This window comes from Stegodyphus dumicola, chromosome 5, assembly GCF_044657685.1.
Source record: "Stegodyphus dumicola isolate Sdum_Otavi_A_Nest chromosome 5, ASM4465768v1".
In the NCBI taxonomy this organism is placed as follows: domain Eukaryota; kingdom Metazoa; phylum Arthropoda; class Arachnida; order Araneae; family Eresidae; genus Stegodyphus; species Stegodyphus dumicola.
In genome coordinates this window covers 29,705,806-29,727,263 of record NC_140772.1, presented here as the reverse complement: position 1 = coordinate 29,727,263, position 21,458 = coordinate 29,705,806, and the positions used below count along the sequence as shown (strand labels likewise).

The following is a 21,458-nucleotide window of genomic DNA, read 5'->3' as shown; positions in this document are numbered from 1 at the left end:
ACAAGTTGTATAGTGTACAAGTTGTTTCAGTTTGTTGAAATCTGCAGTATTTTTTCCATTATGTTATAGCTCCTTAAGAACAGTTAATGTAGTATAAAAAATTCTCAGCTCAATTCTGCTCAGCATCACAATGAATTTGAAGCAAAATCTATCAGTCAATTCAACTGCCAAGCGTCATTTTCATATTAATACTAATGCTTACATTATTCATGAAGCTATCTTTAAGTTACTCTAAATACCTCCAGAAATAAAAAAAAAAATAATTACATCTTTTTTTAACCCCAAATATTTACCTCGTGTTTCTTCCTGTAATGTGCATTATAGCATGACTGAGACCGTGTGGTGTAAGAACAATCTTCTACAGGACACTTGTAAGTTGGTACCATTCTATGTGTTTCTAAATGTTTTCTTAGATCATTTTCTGATTTACATCTGCACAAATAAAAAAAAAAAAAAAGAATCTTTTTATATTTTTTAAACATACATATCATCAAGTTAAGAAATTTAATTGATTACAAAAACTCAATGGAGAAAACAAAACATAAAATTGCAGTCTAAAATATGCTGAAAAAATAACAGATTTTTGAATAAAATAATTTCAATTAAAAAAATAATAAAATAAATAAATCTAAAACAAATCCATATATTTTAAAATAAAACAATACATCCAAATTAAAATCATATATCATTTCCTAAAAATCAATATAGCCCATAATAAAGGTTTTAGTAAATTTTAAAAGAATAACTATAGCTTCCAAAGGAATTTTAACAAACAAACCAATTTGCTTAGCAGTTTTAAGTTTTCTTTTAGTAACACACTTCTCATTTGAAAAACAGAAGATCTGCTAAACATAATCTGTGAATGTATACAATAAAACTATCTCCATTTAATGCTTTAACTCATTCAATCACTTGAAATTATAAATTCACAAATGTACAATTCATGTATACTTTAATCTAATTTTATTGCACAGAGTTATTTAAAAAGAATTTTCAAATTTCATTAACTTGCATTTTATAAAGGAAAAGAATTCAATCCATTCATGGCATCTGTTTTCTCAAATGGTGATGAACTTTTCCAGCAGGACATGGCCCCTGCCATATGGATAAAATTTCCTGAACATGGTTTCATAAGTATACCTCAGAATTAAACCTACTTTCCACCCCCACCTAATTTCCCAGATCACAGTCGAATTGAGCATCTGAGGGATGTCATGCAATCGCTGCTCTAAGTTCATGATCCACTGGCACATAATTTATACAGACTAGCAGAACTGTTTCGAACATATTATACACTTTGCCTGCACACACATATTGTGGCTGTAAGTACTCAATTTGATGTACAAGCTACATGTGAGCTAACAGGGTTTTAAATAGGTGATTTCAATGCTTTGGCTCTTCTGTGGATGGATGAGCTAACAGATAATACATGTATTGATCATTTTTGATAGACAAAACTTCAGATCACTTGCGATTATTAGTGATTATATGTTTGCAAACTTAAAGGACATAAACATTTCACAAAATAATGAAAGGGGTCACATCCCATGAGCTCCTATCAGCCCACTGTTTTAGCCCTTTCAGACACAATTACCAAAGAGTACTTTTTTAATTACAAGCGATTCTACTCAGGTAAGAATTCGAGTAAAGTCTGAATCAATTTCCTTTTGCTCACATTGAAAAATACTAATGGGATGCATATAATCTTTTTAAAAAATTCGCTAGTACACATGTATCCCATAAACACGGAATAGCTAAATATTAATATTTTATATTTTATTTAATTCACTAGAACTTCTAACTAAAACTGTTTTACTAATAATGAAGTTGTATTTCTTGCCATAAAAATGTGTTCAATGTAGCCATCACATGTAGCACAGAAATCTCTTATCATCATGGGTAACTGCCCTAACAAGCTGCATTCAGTATGGTTTCAAATGCATGCCTTCTCAGTACATGTCAGAGCTTACAACTATCTGGAATTTTTGGTTTCCCATGTGTCTTTTGAAAGGCCTCCAGTATTTTCTCATTATCCCCCTCTAAAACTCACAGCAGTTAAAGATACATTCTCTTATATAGACATCCACTGTCCTGAAACTTCCAAAACTACAACCAAATGTCCTTGAGAGGAAGCAAAGTGCCTTCAAAAAGCACAATGCACCATGATAAACAAATCAATGTTTTTAATTCAAGAATACAGAAACCCTTTTGTGATGTGTTGCGGTTTTGAGAATAAACAAGTAACTAAGCATTGAAGGGGAACAATGCATCCAACTTTTCCCAAACTTAAAAACCTATTATTTCAAGTGGTCAATAACAGTTCTGCAAGATGCTTAAAGAACTATTAAAAAGGACTTTCAAAAGGTTCATTCTTTCTGAACAAATCAATATTTTATGTATCAGTATTTGGTAATAGAGGGATGGGAGAGGCTCGGACTGTTCTCCCCCCTAGAGGTTTTCTTCCTCAAAAGTGGGGCAGAAGCTTGACAATTAGTTAGGTTCAGCAATACCTCAATTGCCTGTGATACTACAAAAGTGCTGCCATAGCTTCTACTGAGACCTGTAACATACAAGAGTATGTATGAATAAGTAATGAGTACGTATGAGAGTAATGAGTGAACAAAGGGTATTTTTCCCCCCTAAAATGGCATGCAGATTTTTGATTCTATGCTTTAAATTATGCATAAATACAAAGTCTGTGAAATTCATGCAAACTATTTCAGAGATATTTATATTTAACTGTGCAATTTTTTAAAAATCCATTTGTCAAACATATCAGTTTATGTTAACTTTTTTTAAAAAATTTTTTCAACATTTTCTTTTGGAACTTTAAAATTTGGTTTATTAATTCTTATTTTAAACGTAATTTTTTAAATACTAACATTATTTTAAGCTACATAATTTTTATATCATTAAAATGTTAGAAAGATATTTAAAAGAAAGAATTACTTTAAAATTTCATTCATTTGCAAATCAAATTTGAAACTTGGGATTATCTGATCAAAGGTCTAGAATTTTAATATACAATTAGAATGTGTCCAAACTTAATAATAATCAGGATGCATGAAAAGTAAATTTTACTGAATTAATAACTACCAGTATAGCATTTATTTATGCATTATTTAAAATAATGCAAAACTATGAACAATTAAACCAACAGCACATACATATATTTCAAGAAACAACCACCACCTCTAAAAGTGATTAGTATTTCTCATAAAACAATCTGAAATCTGAAAAACTTTAGATTAACAACTGGGAAAAGAATTAGCCATAAAAAATATTTTAAATTAAAAAATAGTTTAATCATACAAATATTGTTTTTTCTCTTAAACAAAAATAATATCAAAAGTCATCAACTCATAAAACTAAATTTTCACTAATTTTGAAAAAAAAAAAAATTAAACCTAACCCAAAAAAAAAGTTACAATTTTAAAATTGCCTACATTTGTTTCTGCATTTCTTTTCTGAGTATGGAATAGTGTGGATGGAAGAATATCAAAATATTAGAAAACTATATATTAGTGTTCAAACAAGATTAAAAGATGTGGTATATAGAAGGAGGCTTGCAATATATATATATATATATATATATATTGCAAATATAAAATTTAAATTTAATTAAGAAATTTAATTGCAAAGAAATAAAAAATTAAAATTTGCCGTGAACTAATTTACAATATCATTTAAATTCTAAGAGCATATGTAAATTAACTGCACGTATCTAAAATCATGAAAAAATATATTACTCCAAAAAATTAAATTTATTATTCCTAAAAATTACATAAGTGAATAATTGTTGAGCAGGCAGGAGACAGACTTATCAAGGGGAAGTTGCCCCCTAACCTAACTCTTCAATTACTCAATTCATGTTTTGTCATCCATATAGGCAAGTGTAAAAGTAAAATTCAATATCAAATGTGTGAATTACTAAAAAAGAAATTTAAACAGTGGAATTTTGATAAAATAGTAAGTAAATGGCAAGAGTTAAAATTAATTAAAAGTCAATTAAGAGTAGAAAAAACTAATTTTTTTAGAAAACCAAAGTAACTTAGAAACTCTTGCCTACTGGAAACTTCCCAAACACGAATATGCATATATACAACTATCAAAATATAAAAATAAAAATAATAATAAAAAAAAGGCTAATAAATAGCAAGTTTTAATTTAACTTACCTAGATCTACATACAGTAGACGTTCGTTTTTACGAACCTCTTTTTTACGAACACTCTCGATTTGACGAACTAGTGTATGGTCTCGAATACACTCCCATAGATGTAATGTAATTTTGCGCTCTTATTTACGAACTACAAATCAGGAAAATCTCTTTTTTGCAAACTCAGTTTTCATACTTCTGCGTGTTTCATTGGGACGAAGTGTGAAGGTCAAATAAAATCTCCAAATATTTTGAGGCAGCAAGTGCGAAACATTCGAAGAAGTACAGTAAGGAAGGAGGGGGCGGAGAAGAGGGGGAATTAGGACAAATTTATGGTGTTGTTTGTTGTGGGAGGCTCTCAGAAGAGCATCTGCCTGATGTTGTTGGGTGCACATCAACCACAAGCACAAGCACATCAACCTCGAAAACTGAAAGCTGTATGGGCTATAGTCAGAAAGGGGTCACAAACATTGCATTCATAAGTTGAGAATTATTTCAGGGCTTTATTTCTAAATTAGAAGAATTAAGAGTCTTACAGCAGGAGTGGTAAACAAAAATTAATAAAATTGAATAAAATACAATGAGATAACTCAAAATAAAATTTAAAAAAAAAGAAAGAAAAAGTCTAAAAGCTTTCAAATTATATTACGCCCAAAGAGGCTTTTTTTTAATGTTTTGTGTGTTACCTTTATTTATTAAATATCATGTCCTTTGCATTTAAACCATAAAATTCAATTCAACTGCAATATCACAAAATATTTAATAAACTTAATAATAAATAAACTTCTAACAATGTTCATACAAGTTCTGGAAACTTTTGAAAAAGTGCTCCTTTGAGATTGTGTTAAGCTCGTTACTAACAGCAGTTTGAATGTCTGAAATGCTTGAAACTTGGTGTCCCTTTAGTGTCAATTTCAGTCGTGAAAAGAGGGAAAAGTTTGCTGGCGCAAGATCAGGTGAATAAGGAGGGTGAAATAACTCTGTAACCTTTTGCTGCACGAGGAACCACCTAACACACATTGCAGCATGATGGCATGCATTATCATGCAACAACAACTACTTACTTGCCTGATGCAACAAGATGGGGCCGAACATGACAAATGCGAGCCAAAAGGCGCTTCACAAACACGGCAATAAAATTCACCATTAACTGTTTGACCTTCCAGTACGTATTCTTTATGGATAATTCCCTGTGTGTCGAGAAAGGTAATCAACATTGTCTTAATCTTTGATTTTTCGAAACGAAACTTTCTCGATTTTGGCGATGAGGGACCATGCCACTCCATGCTTTGGCGTTTCATTTGAGGATCATATACAAAACACCACATTTCATCTCCTATGACGATTGACTGTAAAAATGTGTCATCTTTATCTGCTGCATTAATGAAGTTGCCACAGGATTCCAATTGCAGGTGTTTTTGTTCATCGCTTAAGTAATGAGGTACAAACGTCACACAAAGTTTCCGTTTACCTAAATCCTGCATGAATATTGTTCAGACGATTTCACGAGGAAGATTCAATTCATTCGCCATTATTTGGACGGACAAACAACAATCTTTCAGCAATAACTTTCTAACTCTTTCAACATTTTCCGTCCTTCTCGTCCTCAATGGTCTTCCACTGCGATGCTCATCCTCCACGCTTTCACGACCTTCATGGAAAAGTTTGAACCAATGAAATACTTGCAAGATAAAGTTTCTTTGCCATACACACTTTGAAGCATTTCCAAGGTTTCCATAGCAGTTTTACCCATTTTAAAACAGAATTTCAGATTCATTTTCTGATCCATTAGCAATGCACTAACACCTTTCATGTTTAAGTGACTGCACGAACAAACACAAAACAAGAAACTTTATGAATGACCCTTAACTTCAACGTTGCATACCAAAGAGCATAATGCACATGTGTCAGGTCATCAGGCTGTTCTCATTTTCGAAAGGAGAGGTGAGTCACCTTACTTTTCAGTCTCACCTTGTATAATAAATCAGAAATTGAATAAAATTAAATAACAGAAATGCAAAGTGAATAAATAAATAAGAACATGACAACATATGCAGGATTAAGAAAAAGGTAAGTATAACTGAATATTATACTTTGCAGTCAAGTTAAAATTTCATCTCTGTTTTTGCTTAGCCTTCTGGCTTAGATAAATGGAACATTAACATTACATTACATTTCCTAAAAGGAATGCATTTCAATGATATTTTCATCCTCAATTGCTCATGTTTTCGAGCATATTTTGTTCTACGGCATACACGGAGTATCTATTACTAATATCTGTTTTACTAACTATTAAATAAAAATTTGCATTAACAACAGAACAAAGAATACTACAACTTAGTTATTTGGCAAAATATTTGATCTTGTCTTGTTTGGTCTCTGGTGTACTCTGGTTGTATTTATGATGTTTCTCAAAAATTAAGAAGTACGGAAGCTGGGCTCTAGTGACTCAATCGTTTTCCTTTACTTCTAAAGGTTCAGGACAATTCCTTTACTTCTAAAGCTTAAAACTAAACTGAAAAAACTTTTCAAGAATTTAAAACATTGCAATAAACTATGAAACTATGAAAACTATGAAAGCATTATTAAAAATTCTGCATAACTGCCCTCAGAGCACTGCATAATTATAATACAGGCTCTAAAGCACTGCATAACTATATGTATATTAATAACTAAAAGTTCCTTAGGGTTCATAAAATAAAATTTAAAAACTTGTTTTAAAAATCTATAATAAACCTCTCATATCAATACAAATTTCAAATATACTACAAGATGCAGAATTCGTTCATATTTTAGTTTTACTTACTTATAATCGCAGTACTGACAAGAATATGGTTTACTTTCAGAATGTCTATATGTGATGTGAACCTGTATTCCAGATGGAGTGGGGCAAGTCATATCACAATAGGGGCATTTATAATGATTTACTGGAATAAATGTAAAATATACTTTATAAAAATATAATAATAACATAAAAAATTCAAAAATACCAGTAATTGTTTTCAAACCAAATAAACTGCAATCTTATTTATAACATCCTCAGATAAAACTAAACTAAGCAAAGTACAAAAAAAGACACTAAATGAATCCAAAATCAGTCATTATTTCCACCAAAAATGACACTAAAAAGAGTCCAAAATCAGTTATTATTTCCAACCCCGAAAAAAAATCAGCTTTTACTCACTCTTCATTCTTCAGAGGTAAATAAATACATGTTTTATATTGAACACAAGTTATCTCAGTAAATTGCATATAAAAATAAAGAACAGCAACACTTCTTCCCAAAGACATGAATTTTATATATAATGGCCATGCATATTCAAAAAGATTACTCTTTAAAAATGCACTTTTTCACATTCATTTGCTGAATAGTTTGACTTCCACAAATAGTTTCTCATGGCTTATGCAAAAGAATTCCATTCAAAGTGGCTGTGCCTACTCTAATTATAAACCCCAACCACATACATGGAACAACAACAACAAAAAAAAAAAAAGTCCTTAATTCGTTATTTTAAAGATTCTTTTCTATTTTAATACAAATGCTCAGTCTTCTGCATATTCTTTATGCACCAACAATACATAATGGACTCCAGAAATAAGTTATAGATTGAGATACTTTTTAAACAATTTCTGTCTTTTTTCTTAAATATGGCACAGTCCTAGTGATATCATGTTTATACCTTGTAAGATTACTATTACTTTACATTAATCAGTTATTTATATCTTCAGCCTTTACTTAGTTTTTACAATAATTTCTCCTTTCCCTTTCATTCACCAGAAATACAAATGAGTTTGACAGTATTTAAGCTGAAGTTTTGGATTGTAAGACAGAGCATCTTTCTGATTCCTGAAGCCATGTTACTTAGTTTTGCCCATATTCCATTTATAAAATTATTTGCCGTACTCAAAATTAAAACTGATTTACTCAAGAAAAATCTCTCTTCTCTTGCTGACTTTCAATATAAAAAAAATGGAAAAGACACTCAGGTATCTCTAAATATCATTTTGTTAAGTTTGAAAAGAATTTGGGATAGATAACTATGATACAGTTTCACTTTTTTTAAAACATCTTTATAACTTGTGAAAATAGCTTTTATATGAGTTTAATTTCAATTTCATGACATGCAACTTTGAATAATTGCTTGCCATGACATAACATTACTTTCTATTACATTAAAAAGTGAACTATTCCCCCCCCAAACACTATATATAGAGACTTTATATCATAATTGCTTCATTATTTCATAAATCACAATTTCATATTTTTAATTTTATAATTTCGACATTCCATATTATTAGATTTAAATTGATGGTCTAATATCTGGAAAAATCCCAAATTCAGAATCGCCGAAGTCCCAACAAGTCTGGATCTTGGACTTTCTACAGTATACTCTGGATGAAGTACTGGTAACGGGTGAAGAGAAACTTCTGAGCACACCCAGAAAAAAACCTAAGATTTGCTGATTGAAACTATTTAAATTGGTTATTTTGATAAACATGCTATATGGAAGATAATATATGACTTTTCCACCAAAGGAAAAAAAGTGCCATCCCTATGAAAATTACTGCTGTGTTGAGGAAAAAACTAGATTAACTATCACAAAAAGACTTTTGTGTAAGTTTTTTGTTCGATGAATTTTTTTTCGGAAGTGCATTAATTCATGAAAAGTGCTCTCCAAAAGATCTGATATTGCATTTTGGAGAAATACTTACTTTTGAGACATGATGAAATTTAATGGAAGTGGATGTTGCATCATTTAAGTTGACAACACATGGACTGATATTCAAGAAATATTGGCAAAATGACACAGTTCTGGGCACACTGTTGGGTGTTATCTCAAGGAGTAGACTTATTGTTATACACACTGGTTCTGCAGGATTTATTTCAGATGCTCAACCTGTGTATGAAGCATAAACTTTAAAGTAAGGATTACCATGGGCAAATGAACTATGAAAATTTTGAGAAATCAGCATTGTAAAAACCAACCAAAATCTGCAAATCTAGATTGAGCAAGATTGTTCCAAATCTGTTATTCCAAAGTAAGGCGTTCATGGACAATGCTCCATACCACGCAACATGATCTTATGACAGATCTTAGATAGCTTTCAAGATATTACACCACTATGAAAACTTCAATGTTAATCCATTTTCACCAGAGGTGCTAAGCATGGATCTAACTTGTTGCTCTCAAATATTATTGCCCACCACTGAATAGATGGGTAAGATTACTAAGTTAGCTAAGTGGTAGTTAAATGAGTGAATACCCACATTAAAATTCTGGCAATACAGCTGGCTAATATGGATGTTTTCATGGTTTTCCCCCACATGTAATGTGTATATAAGCCACTTTTCCTTAGTCCTTCTCAAAGTCATTTCTCTCCTTATAGCCCTTGCATACTTTGCCATAATCAAATAAACCAAATCAAACCTCTTAAAAATATTAAATTTTCTTTATTTCTAACACACATTTTTATTTGAATATTTTGACTACGTTACTTGTCATATTGGCTTTTTTTTTTCCTTTATTTTCAATACATGAAATGCCTTTTGAAATCTGTCCTTAGGCAATAAGATACACATAAAATATGAAATACAAGAATACAATAGTTGAACCTGAATTTAAAAATCAAAAAAGATATCAAATGAGCATGTGTAAAGCATTTAAAAAAAAGTTGTTGGTGGTTTTGAGATCCGGATTTTAGATAATTCCGGATATTGGACATCGTGATCTCCGACTTTGTACTGTATATGCAACAGACAAGTGTAATCAGTAAAGCACAAGCAGTTTTTTTCTTTCCTTATCTTTAAATATATCAAAATCATAGGTCCAGTCCACTCATTTATTAAACAACCCATACATTTTTTCAGCATCAAACTATCCAATTTATAAATTACTATCCTAGATTCAATGAACTAGGAATTAATAAAAATTATTGGTACTTTCTGATTATCCGTACCCCCACTAAAAAGTCACAAAAAAAGTATTCCTGAAGCAAAGCAGTATGTTGCAAAAGTAATTATGCAACAACTTACGTCATCAAAAAGTATTTACATGGCAACCCAGGTATGCACATAGTATATGTCTGTTTTGGGTGGTGCTTTGTTTCTTAATCAAAAACAAATAGCTATGTACATGAAAACAGCAGCAGCAGCAAAAAAAAAAAAAAAAAAAAAAAAAAGGAGAGGGGGGGGGAGAAAAGAAAAAAAAATCAAAATGTGCCCATTTTGCTGATGTGCAATGCTAACATTGTACAGTGCTGAATGTGGCCAACGCTGTTTTTTTAAGCGAAAACAGATCACCATGTATATGGGCAGAGCAATAGAGAGGGGAGAAAAAAGTCTTCTTTAAAAAGGGGATCTGTTTTATTACATACTTTCTTGGTTTTTCAATTTTATTGATTGACTGCACTTATATGGAATTCTTGATCCACTACTATTCTAAAAATGGCAATTTCTTTTCGTGCATTAGCTAGTTAAAAAAAATTAGTAGCCAATGAGTTTGTAAATACTGTCTGAGTCCCTAACCACTTCATAACTTTTTGGTGGAGGTGCAGATAGTCAGAAATACAAAATTCTCAGTTTATTAGAAGTATAAAATATCATACCATGGTGTCTCATATGATCTCGTAGTAAGCGTTCAGAATTCATCTTTCTAGAGCAATATTCACAAATATATGTGCCTTCTGAATCATCTAAACATAAATTATTAATAAAATCAACAATTTTACATATGAGTTTCTTCATATAATTCAGCTTTTAATATATTATATATCTTACCATCTACAGCTAACTGTCGATGTATATGATCAAAAAACTTTGTTCTGGATGCAAACATTCCACCACATGTGGGGCAAGCAATTAACTTTTCTTGAGTATGAGACCTCATATGTTCTTTCACTTTATACTGATCTGCAAAAATTCTGTGACAGTCTGAAAATATAATAAAAAAATATATGTGGATAATTAATTGAAACTCTCTCAAAAATTACTTAAATGCCCAGAAATTTAAAATTCAAATTCTAACAAAAAATACTTTTGCATAAACACATATAACCATCAAAATAAGAAACATCAAAATAAGAAATCAGAATATTTATTAAAAATTCACCGTAACATATTCATATACATAAAAAGCTACTAGATGTATATTGCACAAAAAAAAGGGGGTGTTAGTTCTATATCTCCCGTTCTAGTGGGTCGATTGACAAAATTCAGATTGCATTTTTCATGTTTCAAAAGTGCGACTTATGTACAGGGTGTTTCAAAACTTATTGTTCACATTTCGTGAGGAGGTAGGGAAGACATCAGGAAACTGATTTCACATAGGAAAGTGAGTCCGCAAATATACGCGAGAGTACTGTGCATCCAACTAGCGTACAGCTTGCCAGACCACTCCTGCTGTCATCAGTGAATTCATCTTATCACTAGTAGAGTGATAAGATGAATTGTTTTACGCATCAAAAGCTAGCGAATGCGCATCTCGCATATGGGCCAGCTGGCGAAAGCAGCCAGCGAGCTAGACAAGTTTACGAAAACCAATGCCCCAACAGAAGAATACTGCAGTATCAAACGTTTGCATGTGTGCATCGCAGTCTGTGGAAATGTGGTTCATTGAGCAGCAACATGTAGGGTACAGGGAGAAGATGACTGTTGCAGACTATCAGCATCACAGAACAAGTTCTACAGTTCATCAAAGATAATCCAAATACCAGCACACGAGCTATTGCTCAGCAGCTTGGGGTCTCTCACTCAGCACTGTGGCAGATACTGCACGAAGAATGTGTGCATCCTTACCATCTGCAAAGTGTGCAGGTACTGCCTCCTAACAATCCGAGGCATGTGGAATCTGCACAGTGGATGCAGAAAGGTGCCGTGGACCCCAGTTTTCCAGCATCTGTCCATTTTACAAATGAAACTTCATTCACTTGTGAAGGTGTGTTCAATACACACAATTCACATGTGTGGGCTTGCGACAACCCGCATGGTATGAGAAGTCATGCTGCGCATCATCATTTTACCCTAAATGTGTGGGCTGGAATTATTGGTGACTGATTGTTCGGACCTTACTTGCTAGCGCCTCAATTGGATGTCTGGAAATATCTAGTCTTTCTAGAGACAGTGTTACTGACTTTTCTGGGCATTGTTCCTGTGCATATCCAACGAGATATGTGGTATCAACATGACAGGACACCAGCCCATAGCCCAACTGATCTGCAAAATTACCTGAACTGAATATTCAAAGCTCGATGGATCGGCAGAGGTGAACCAACCCCTCGGCCAGCCAGGTTACCTGATTTATCACCCATGGATTTCTTTTGTGGGGGCCCATGAAAGAACATGTATACAATACTCCCGTTGACAGTGAAATGGACCTTGTTGCAGGAATAGTGGCCATCGCAGGAACTGTCCATCATAAGCCAGACATTTTGAACATGTTCTGAGGTCAATGCAACGGTGCTGTGAATCCTGTGTTCGTGTAAATGGTCACAATTTTGAGCACCTACTGTGAACCTTTACTTTACCTTGTTGGAATAAAGATCACATCATTACCACTTAACTGTACTGCTTCCTTGTGTTAACTTTACTTGTCCATTTTGTTTATGTAGATGACATTTGTGGACATAATTTCCTATGTGAAATCGATTTCCTGACGTCTTCCCTACCTCCCCATGAAATTCAAATGATAAGTTTTGAAACACCTTGTATATTAGATTTATATATGGCATTGTTCTAATATAGGTATTTTGACAAAAATTTGGCTTTTTCTGAAATGACATGCCAATTTTTTTCCATATTTTGATTCCACAACTCAAATTATGTCAAACTGCCAAGTTTTGTAAAAATTGTATGAGTAGTTTTTAAAAAATTAGCTCTAAAAATTTTAGCTCCTCAATGTTAATTGAATTTGATATATATTTAATAATAGCTCGTTTTATTAACTGATTCCTTCTTCCAGAACTCGAAATTTAGGCTGAATCCAAATATAATTTGCCCATTTTTTTATGATTTATTTTTTTAATTTGTATTTTTAAATATTTTTTAATACATTTTTTGAAAAATTTTTTGTATTACAACATATAAAATTTTAAACATCATCTTAAAATAGATGAACAGTACAAAGTCCGTAATCCGGACTAAACAGGACTTCGGCCATTCTGGATTAGGGGTTTTTCCAGATTATAGATCATCAATTTAAATCTGGTAAGATGGCATGCAGAAATTGTACAATTAAAAATATGAAATCATAATTTATGAAATAAAGAACAATTATGATCTAAAGGGTATCAAAATTTACAAAAAAAAGCTTAATATTTATTTGTTTATTTTACTAAACATTTCTTTCAATGTAAGTTGTTTAAGATGCTTCCACAAAAAATTCAAAAGTTCCTTTCTCTTGTGTCATATATAGTGGACTTTCCAATGCCATACTTCTCGCATAATTTTGAGAAGGATATGCCTTTATCCATTTTTTGCGGCAATTCCACTTTTTGTTTAATGGACGTTGAAACATGCTTTCGGTGTGTAGATCCTTTGGCAACTCCAGAATTGGAAACTCTTTTTGACGTAATCGAAAGTTCAAGCTTAATTTTTATAAAATTGTTCTGGAAATAAAACTGAAATGCCTTAGATAGTTTTAGCTTAGCTTTTACCGCCCATTATACATTAAACGTGCATGTGTAAACTTATGCATATGCGCATAAAGTTTGTAGCTTTGAGGTCTGGATTATAGATCATTCCGGATTACAGACTTTGTACTGTATTTCTAGGCACACCTGCAAGAAATTAGAGTTTTGTATTCAAAATTTTCTTTGATATACAAGAATTTACATAGTGGCCCATTTTGAAATTCGGCATATATGTTATAAGCAATAATAACGCCAAATATGGTTTATGCACTTCGTTAAAATTATTTGAAAATATGAATGATGATTTTTTTCCTGCTTGTCTGCAATGAAAAAAGGGAAATGAAAATAGGTTGCTATATAAATTAAGAAGTTCGTCTAATGAATTATTCTTGGCGCAAACTGATAAAAATACGCCAATTTTTTTAATTTCTCCATAAATTTCTCAACAAATTTCACAAAATTTAATATTTAGTTGAGTTTTAGAATCAAAATATGGAAAAAATTGACATGCCATTTCAGAAAAAGTCAGATTTTGTGTCGGAATACCTATATCAGAACAATGCTATATATAAATCTAATAAATATTCTAAGTCGTTCTTTCGAGACATGAAAAACACAATTTGAATTTCGTGTAATCAGCCCAATAGAACAGAACTGTTGCCCCCCTTTTTTTTGTGCAGTGTACATTAATTTAAACTATAAAATTCTTTTTAAAATTATGACAAAACAGGCAGGGCTTAAGGGCCAGAGAGTCAACAGCCGCAGAAAGATAAACCAGCATTAATTTATACTGTAAAGCCTCAATGTTTTCAAGAGATAAATGGATGTTCTGTTATTATCAAGTTCCAACTTTACAATTAAAAATCCAATGCTAGGTTAAATAATGCTTAGTATAAATCTGGTAACAGTCTCTTATGTTTCTCATTTTTAATTCCAAATAACTTTTAAAGATAATTTTTAGAAAACACTATTTTCAAGTTATCAGACAATATTTAGCTGACATTTTTTAAAATTACAATTTGGTTTTATCTTTACTTTTTTAAAGAAGAGGGTTTTTTCCCCCTGCTGTTTGTATTTATTATCAATTTTGAATTTAGATTTCATATTTGTATACTTACCTTAATTTTACTTGATGTAAATAACACTTATTTATTTTAACTTAACTATACAACAATTTTTATAATACTTCATTAGAACAGTAATCTAAAGTAATAACATTTTCAATAATTATCTTTCATATAAAAAGGGAAAAACTTTATTAACCCACGAGCGTGCGACCTGGGTCGTTAAGACCCTGGTCATGTTTTTTCTTCAAAAAAACAGTTATGCTTCAGCTAAAAGTGTTATATTTATAACAAAATAGCATTATCAAATATGCAAATTATAAAAATTAAAATTTTAATGTCTGTAATATTTTTATGAAATAAAATGTTTTTAAAGAAATAGAAAAAAGTATTGTATTAATATAGAATTTATTAGGAATACATTATATTATTATTCAGGTTATTCAAGAATTATTATTGAGGTTTATTAGGAATATACTGCCTGAAAGAACATCTTCCTCGGAAAGCTTCTAGTTTTTCATCAATTTCAATGAACTCACTGACAGTGTAATATTTCTAGCAGTTATTTACAAAATCTTCAAAAAACTCTCTTATAGGTGCAAGTTTATCTGATTTTTTCTTGATGACGCGAATTCCTATGTCATCATAACGCAAATGCAAACGTCCTAATAAAAAAAAGAAAATTTTTGTAGCACATAGTTTTGTGGAAAATTTCCAAGCCAGTTCCGTCTGTTGCCCACAGATCGCACACATTTACAAGAGATGATTTATGTCACAAAAATATAAAAGACCTATAAAAGCGTGAATTTCAATCGAGTTGTGTGACAAGCATCTCTCTCTCTTTGAAAGCTGTCAGAAATAGATGCAATATAAATATTTGTATAACTGACAACTTTCAGCAACATTTGTTCACTTAGTAAAAGTTCCTATGATTCATTTGGAGTCTGCACATATTTTGCCTTACCGATGTTTCCAGGTAATTTAGTTATAATATTTTGAGCAGGAGTTCTAAGATCAGCTTTAGGCTTTTCTTCTGACCTTTGGTTTTTTTTGTCTTTTCCAATAAAACAATAAATGTCATTCTCATTTTCGATTTCAGAATGCATCTCAATTTCTGAATCAGAATCAAGAGAACTAAAAAATTCCCTATAACTTCCATCATTAGTTTCTTCAATGGAGTCTTCAACAGTTCATACATCTTCTAATAATTTTTTCAAACAAAATATTTCCTCCTTATAGGATAAATTACGTGACATGTTTGCAGCTTTCTGTGCTACCACAAATGAACTATGTTATGGCAATGCGAATAGGCGCACTGGGTCTGAAAGACCCGATCCGATCAAAATAAAACTTCAAATCAAATTTCCGACAAAAAACTAGAAAACACAAAGAGGGTGGCCTTAGAGTAGACTACACTGTACCACAACCACTTTGGAAAAATAGGGGTATTTTCAGAAAGGTTTCTTTAATCGAGTCTATTGGACCCAGCGCGCATGCTCGCGGGTTAATTAATGTAAAATATCAAATCTACGTTTAATGAAAAACTAATAAATAATAGACTGCTTTCACCTGTGCTAGGTCATGAAATATGTAAATAAATAATTGTGACTCGCAAACAGAACGCTGGCACCTGTCATGGACTATGTAATCGGATTTAAAATTCAAATAGATAGATTATGCGAGAAAACAGCAACAAATTCACTATGTTTTATATTTGTGTGTGTAGTTTTTTCTGAAGAAATGTATTCGTCATGCCTTATATCTTCATTTTTGCCCCTAGATGTCTTTCTCTTAATTTTACGTCGAAATGTTTGTGATAAAGCTGGCACCCAACATGGAGCCCTAAAACCTGAACTTGGTCAAAGAACATTAAAAAATGGATGATGTTAATTGAATCCACAAGTCATGATAGCAATCAACCAACGGATATGAATTTTGAGATAAGTAAAAATTCATTTGACTGATGAGAGGTGTGCGAATACTAAAGTTTGGTTCATTGATTAATTGATTATAGAAAATCTTCTTTAGGAAAAAATCTATCTTCTTTAGGAAGGATGCTTTTGTGGAAATTATTAAAGGAACTATTGAAGATTAAAATTACATAGGAAAAGTCTGGAAAACTACAGAGTTCAGCCTACTCATTCAGCATACCCCCCCCCATACAGTGTTGCTATTGCTCGCTTTTAAATCATTGATTTTGTTACTCAAAAATTCGTTAAAGTTTTACAAAATATGAAATCGATCATAAAACAAATTCTAAATTTCAAAGTATATCTTCCACATGCCCATATTCGTAGGAGGATTACATCATTCAAAATTTGATGGCTATATGTACCATTGTTTTATCACAATGCGAGAAATATACATACATTTATGCAGATTTTTTATTATTTAATTTCTTCAAATATAATGCAGGACTCTATCATTTTTTGGCAACAGTTTGAAAAGTGGAACGGGTATTTACAGTGATTCAACGCAAAATCGCAAAATGAAAACAATAGTCCTTCAGGGACAAAGCCCCTTTGGACTTAAAAAAAAAAAAAAAATCTTTTTCCTATTTTTTTATGTTGAATACTGTTGACCTTTTTACTGACTCCCTGCATAATTTTCAGAGAAATATGTTTTTACCTTTTGCAGCAATTCCACTTCCTTGCTTGATTGACATTGAAATACGGAAAAAGTTTTATTTCTCATTTCACACACCAGATGGTAGTACCAGAATAACATATTTATTTTAAGCAATTTTTTTTTATTAAATAACATATTTAGAGATAGTTAGTTTATTTTAAGCTATATGTCAGCACTAATCAAATGTGTATTTATGATATGTATTTTGTAATCTTAGAAGTAGCCCAAATCCTAAAATTAAAAATGAATACATTTATTGTACATACACTTTTTTATACAGTTTTCTTGAATAAAAAAAACAGGCACTTTTATGACCATTTTCTTGAAAATTATCCGATTGTTAAGGGGGTTAACAAGAATTGCTAAATGTTTAAATTCACTAAGCTCCATGGCAATAATGTGCATAACAATTGCACAGCTTTAACAAGCAACATTGCCATTTTTGTACATATTTTGTTCTTTGCCTGCAATGAAAGAAATTATGGTAAAATTTCTACAGCAATACCATGTTTTCCTGCAAACTTGCTAAAGAAAACTTTGAATCTATTTTTAAAGCAACTTCCATGAAATTTTTGCTAGGATAAAAGAAATTAAAACCAATTTGTAAATAGATTTATTGATTGTTTTTCTGAATAAATACTCAATTAAAACATAAAACATGCATGTAATATTTTTCTTCAATTATATGACCTCATTCTTTTTCTTCTGCGTAAAAAACTGCCAGACCATGCCACTAATACAATAGCAGGGTGCTTTTGTGGAGGTCTTTTTAAGGGATACAGGATTGTACTCACGAGTCATGTGGGGTAAACCATTAAAAATCCCAAACAGCCAGCCTATACAGTAGGATCTGAACTATGCTCAAACTGCCAGTATTCGGCATTTTTACTGCTTATATTGGTAGGCCATATTCTAAGAAAATTTGGGTTCATATTCACATCAAAAATCAAATATACCGATATAATCATAGAGCCAGCCAATATAATCAGGGACTGAATCATAAATAAAATACTATGTGTTCTATGGTCACTGTTGGGTCATCACCATTGTATCAACCAAAATTATACAAGGTCACTAGAAATTACTGATACAGAATGTGCACTATGATTCTGAAATGTTTGCAGAAATATATGAAAAACATATTTACTATATAAAAGATTAATATTGCTTCAGACACTGCAGTAATAAAAATTAAATTCATTAATTTTGTTACAGATAATAAATGTTCATGTGGAATAACTGTCATATGATATAGTACAACTGCTAACAATAATGTATGATATGGAGTGGCTTATCAACAGATAATTTATTTTAGGTATGCAGAAGACTACAAAAGAACTGAAAAAGATGTTCTGTTAATTCAGAAACAGAATCAAATCCTTTACCCTACAGAGTAAAAAATGCAATAAATACCAAAGAGACTGATTGCCTTAATAATCGCTAAATTTCAATTAAAAGTTAGTTTTTAAATAAAACTTAAAATAGTTACATATAAACAAAATAACTCTTTAAATCTACATTATCTTTTATTTAAATGAAAAATATGTCATTCAAATAAAAAATAACATATTAAAACTGACAGACATACCATGCCATAAACATTAAAACTGACAGACATACCATGCCATAAACAAACTGCAATATTTTTTTCTCTCTTACTCTCATTTTCAGCATGATTGTCAACATGTCGATAAAAGTGCTCTGGACATTCAAAATCCTCCTAAATACAAGTAAAAATTTATCATTGTACCGTATAAATTTAAAATTACAATATACAAATATTTTTACAACTGTGGTATAATTTTTATTTGTAGTTAAAAGTCTTTTGCAAAAACACTTTAATACACTAGACATAGATACAACTTATATAGCTCAGTGCAGATTCTGTGCTTTAAATTTTAAAATGTACCATTTTTAATACCATATATTTCTGTGTATAAGCTGAAAACTTTTAGAACTTTTTTTAAATTACAGGGAGTTTACACACAGATCCACTAATCTTGCCCCCCCCCCCAAAAAAAAAAACGTAGGTACTTTTCTGTTAACCAAGAGTAAGTAATCGCAGCCAAATATTGCACTTTTTCATTTCTTAACCCATTAACTGCCAAATTTTTTCTCTCAATTTATATTTATTTCTGGGTGTCTAGATTGACATAGAGACTGGAAATTGGAATAAATGGAATATAGATGGAATCTGCCTTAAGACCCAAATGAGGATCAACATTCAAGTAGCCCTCGCCAGCAAAAAAAATTCACATTGACTGTAAATAGTTAGTAAATATATTCTAAAACTATTAGAGAACATGGCAGTACACAGGAGTTGGAAATGATGTACATAATAAGACACATCGCATTTTGAAAATGTTGAAATCTTGAAACTCACAAAAACTTTACTTCTTCTCATAAATAATACTCTCCAACTCACTCATTTAACAACTACTATTCAACAACTCATGCAAAAGCTTGAGAAAGATTTAAAAAACAATGTAAAAAAGTAACCATTGTTGCCAATTTAATTAGTTTCCAAATTTTCCCTACTAAGACAAATCCCCAAAAAGTTAGGTGTGTCCAGGACTTAGAAGAGAAGGTCTAGCTCATAGAGCTTTTTCCCCTGAAGCAGAAAGTGAGATGTGATGACGTAGTCATGATGACACTGAGCGCGCAGATGCAATTCACAGCTTGAAAATTAGCAATTTTGAACCAGCGTTTGAAATGAGCTGTGTGTGAAAGATAGCTATAATTTGGAAGAGACAATGTTACTGCTTTATGCATTTTAGACTGAACCATTAAAAAATTTAATAATACTTACTCAATTTTAAAATAATAGATAAAATGTGCTACTCTTTTAACATAAAGTTCCGTGGGTTTTTTTCAATTTTTATTTGCAAGTTTTTTATTTAATGAACGCTTATTTCTAATCATTTCTTTATCTGCATGTGAACTGAGAGAATTTTTATACTGCTTCTAAGATAACTATAATAACAGCTATTTAAATTTACTCAAAAAACAATTTTACATTGGCATAGTTTTAAACATATATGACATATATAGCAACATTTCTGCTAACCTACGTTTGATTTTTTGCCTAATTGTAAATTTTACATTGTTATAATTCTCTTCCGATTCAATATAATAATTTTTTTAAATAATTTTGTAATTTATACTTATATCTATATTACAATTAAATAAATGTATGTAAGATTGTTACCTTAATTTTGACAAAATAGCTTTACTCAGAGTACCTAATACAGTTATTTTAATTTTTCAAAAGTGTGAGTAAAGGAAGCAAGTCTTTTTATGCCAATTATTTTAATGTTTTATACTATTATATTTTATCTAGAATGCTAATTTAGCACAAAATCTAATCAATAATTAGTTACAAAGGATACAATAAGAATAACTTTAACAAGTACTTAACAAAATTAGTTTGTTAAATACTTGTTATTCTTGTTGGTACTATTCATAATACCGAAGATATTATCGATTAACTCATAGAAGTCAGATGCTTTTTGATTTCCTGTGTGGTGGAGTATACCTTTTGCGGTACTTTTTGAAAATAATGTTTTCTCTGGAGCGACTTTTTGTCTCTCGTTTCCCTTGACCATTAAATAATTCGGTTTTAGTTTGTGACATAATTTGATTTCTTCTCAATCTCTATTTAAAACCTCTTTAATAATAACAAAATTTAAAACAGTTCCATCTTCTAAAACAAATCCTTTATCTAAAACGTGGTTTCTCAGTAATTTGAGGCAGAGCGCGAAATGAGACCTCTGATTAAAACAAACTGCACATTTTGAAAAGAAACGAGAACTTGGTCCAGCTTAGAGTCATAGCAGAGTTTTCAATCTATATGCATTTCATCGAAACTGAGAACGCATATTTTTTCTACAGAATACAAATATTCGCCTCTTTCCTTATTTAGAGTAAGGACATCACTTTGAATTCTTGGACTACACTAAAATTTAGCGCACCATTTCTTTAA

The 21,458-nt window shown here is 31.1% G+C and overlaps 1 protein-coding gene across 2 annotated transcripts in view; it reads right to left on the bottom strand.

The window, feature by feature from the left end:
- LOC118199922 (histone H4 transcription factor-like) overlaps positions 1-21,458 on the bottom strand; it is a 47,150-nt gene that overhangs the window by 10,680 nt on the left and 15,012 nt on the right. For both annotated transcript variants that reach the window (XM_035371803.2, XM_035371804.2), the window contains 5 exons: positions 19,097-19,196; positions 10,936-11,088; positions 10,764-10,850; positions 6,964-7,084; positions 294-432 (listed from right to left, as the gene is read on the bottom strand). In XM_035371803.2, the coding sequence (XP_035227694.2) occupies positions 294-432; positions 6,964-7,084; positions 10,764-10,850; positions 10,936-11,088; positions 19,097-19,196 (600 nt within the window). The remainder of the gene's footprint in view (positions 1-293; positions 433-6,963; positions 7,085-10,763; positions 10,851-10,935; positions 11,089-19,096; positions 19,197-21,458) is intronic.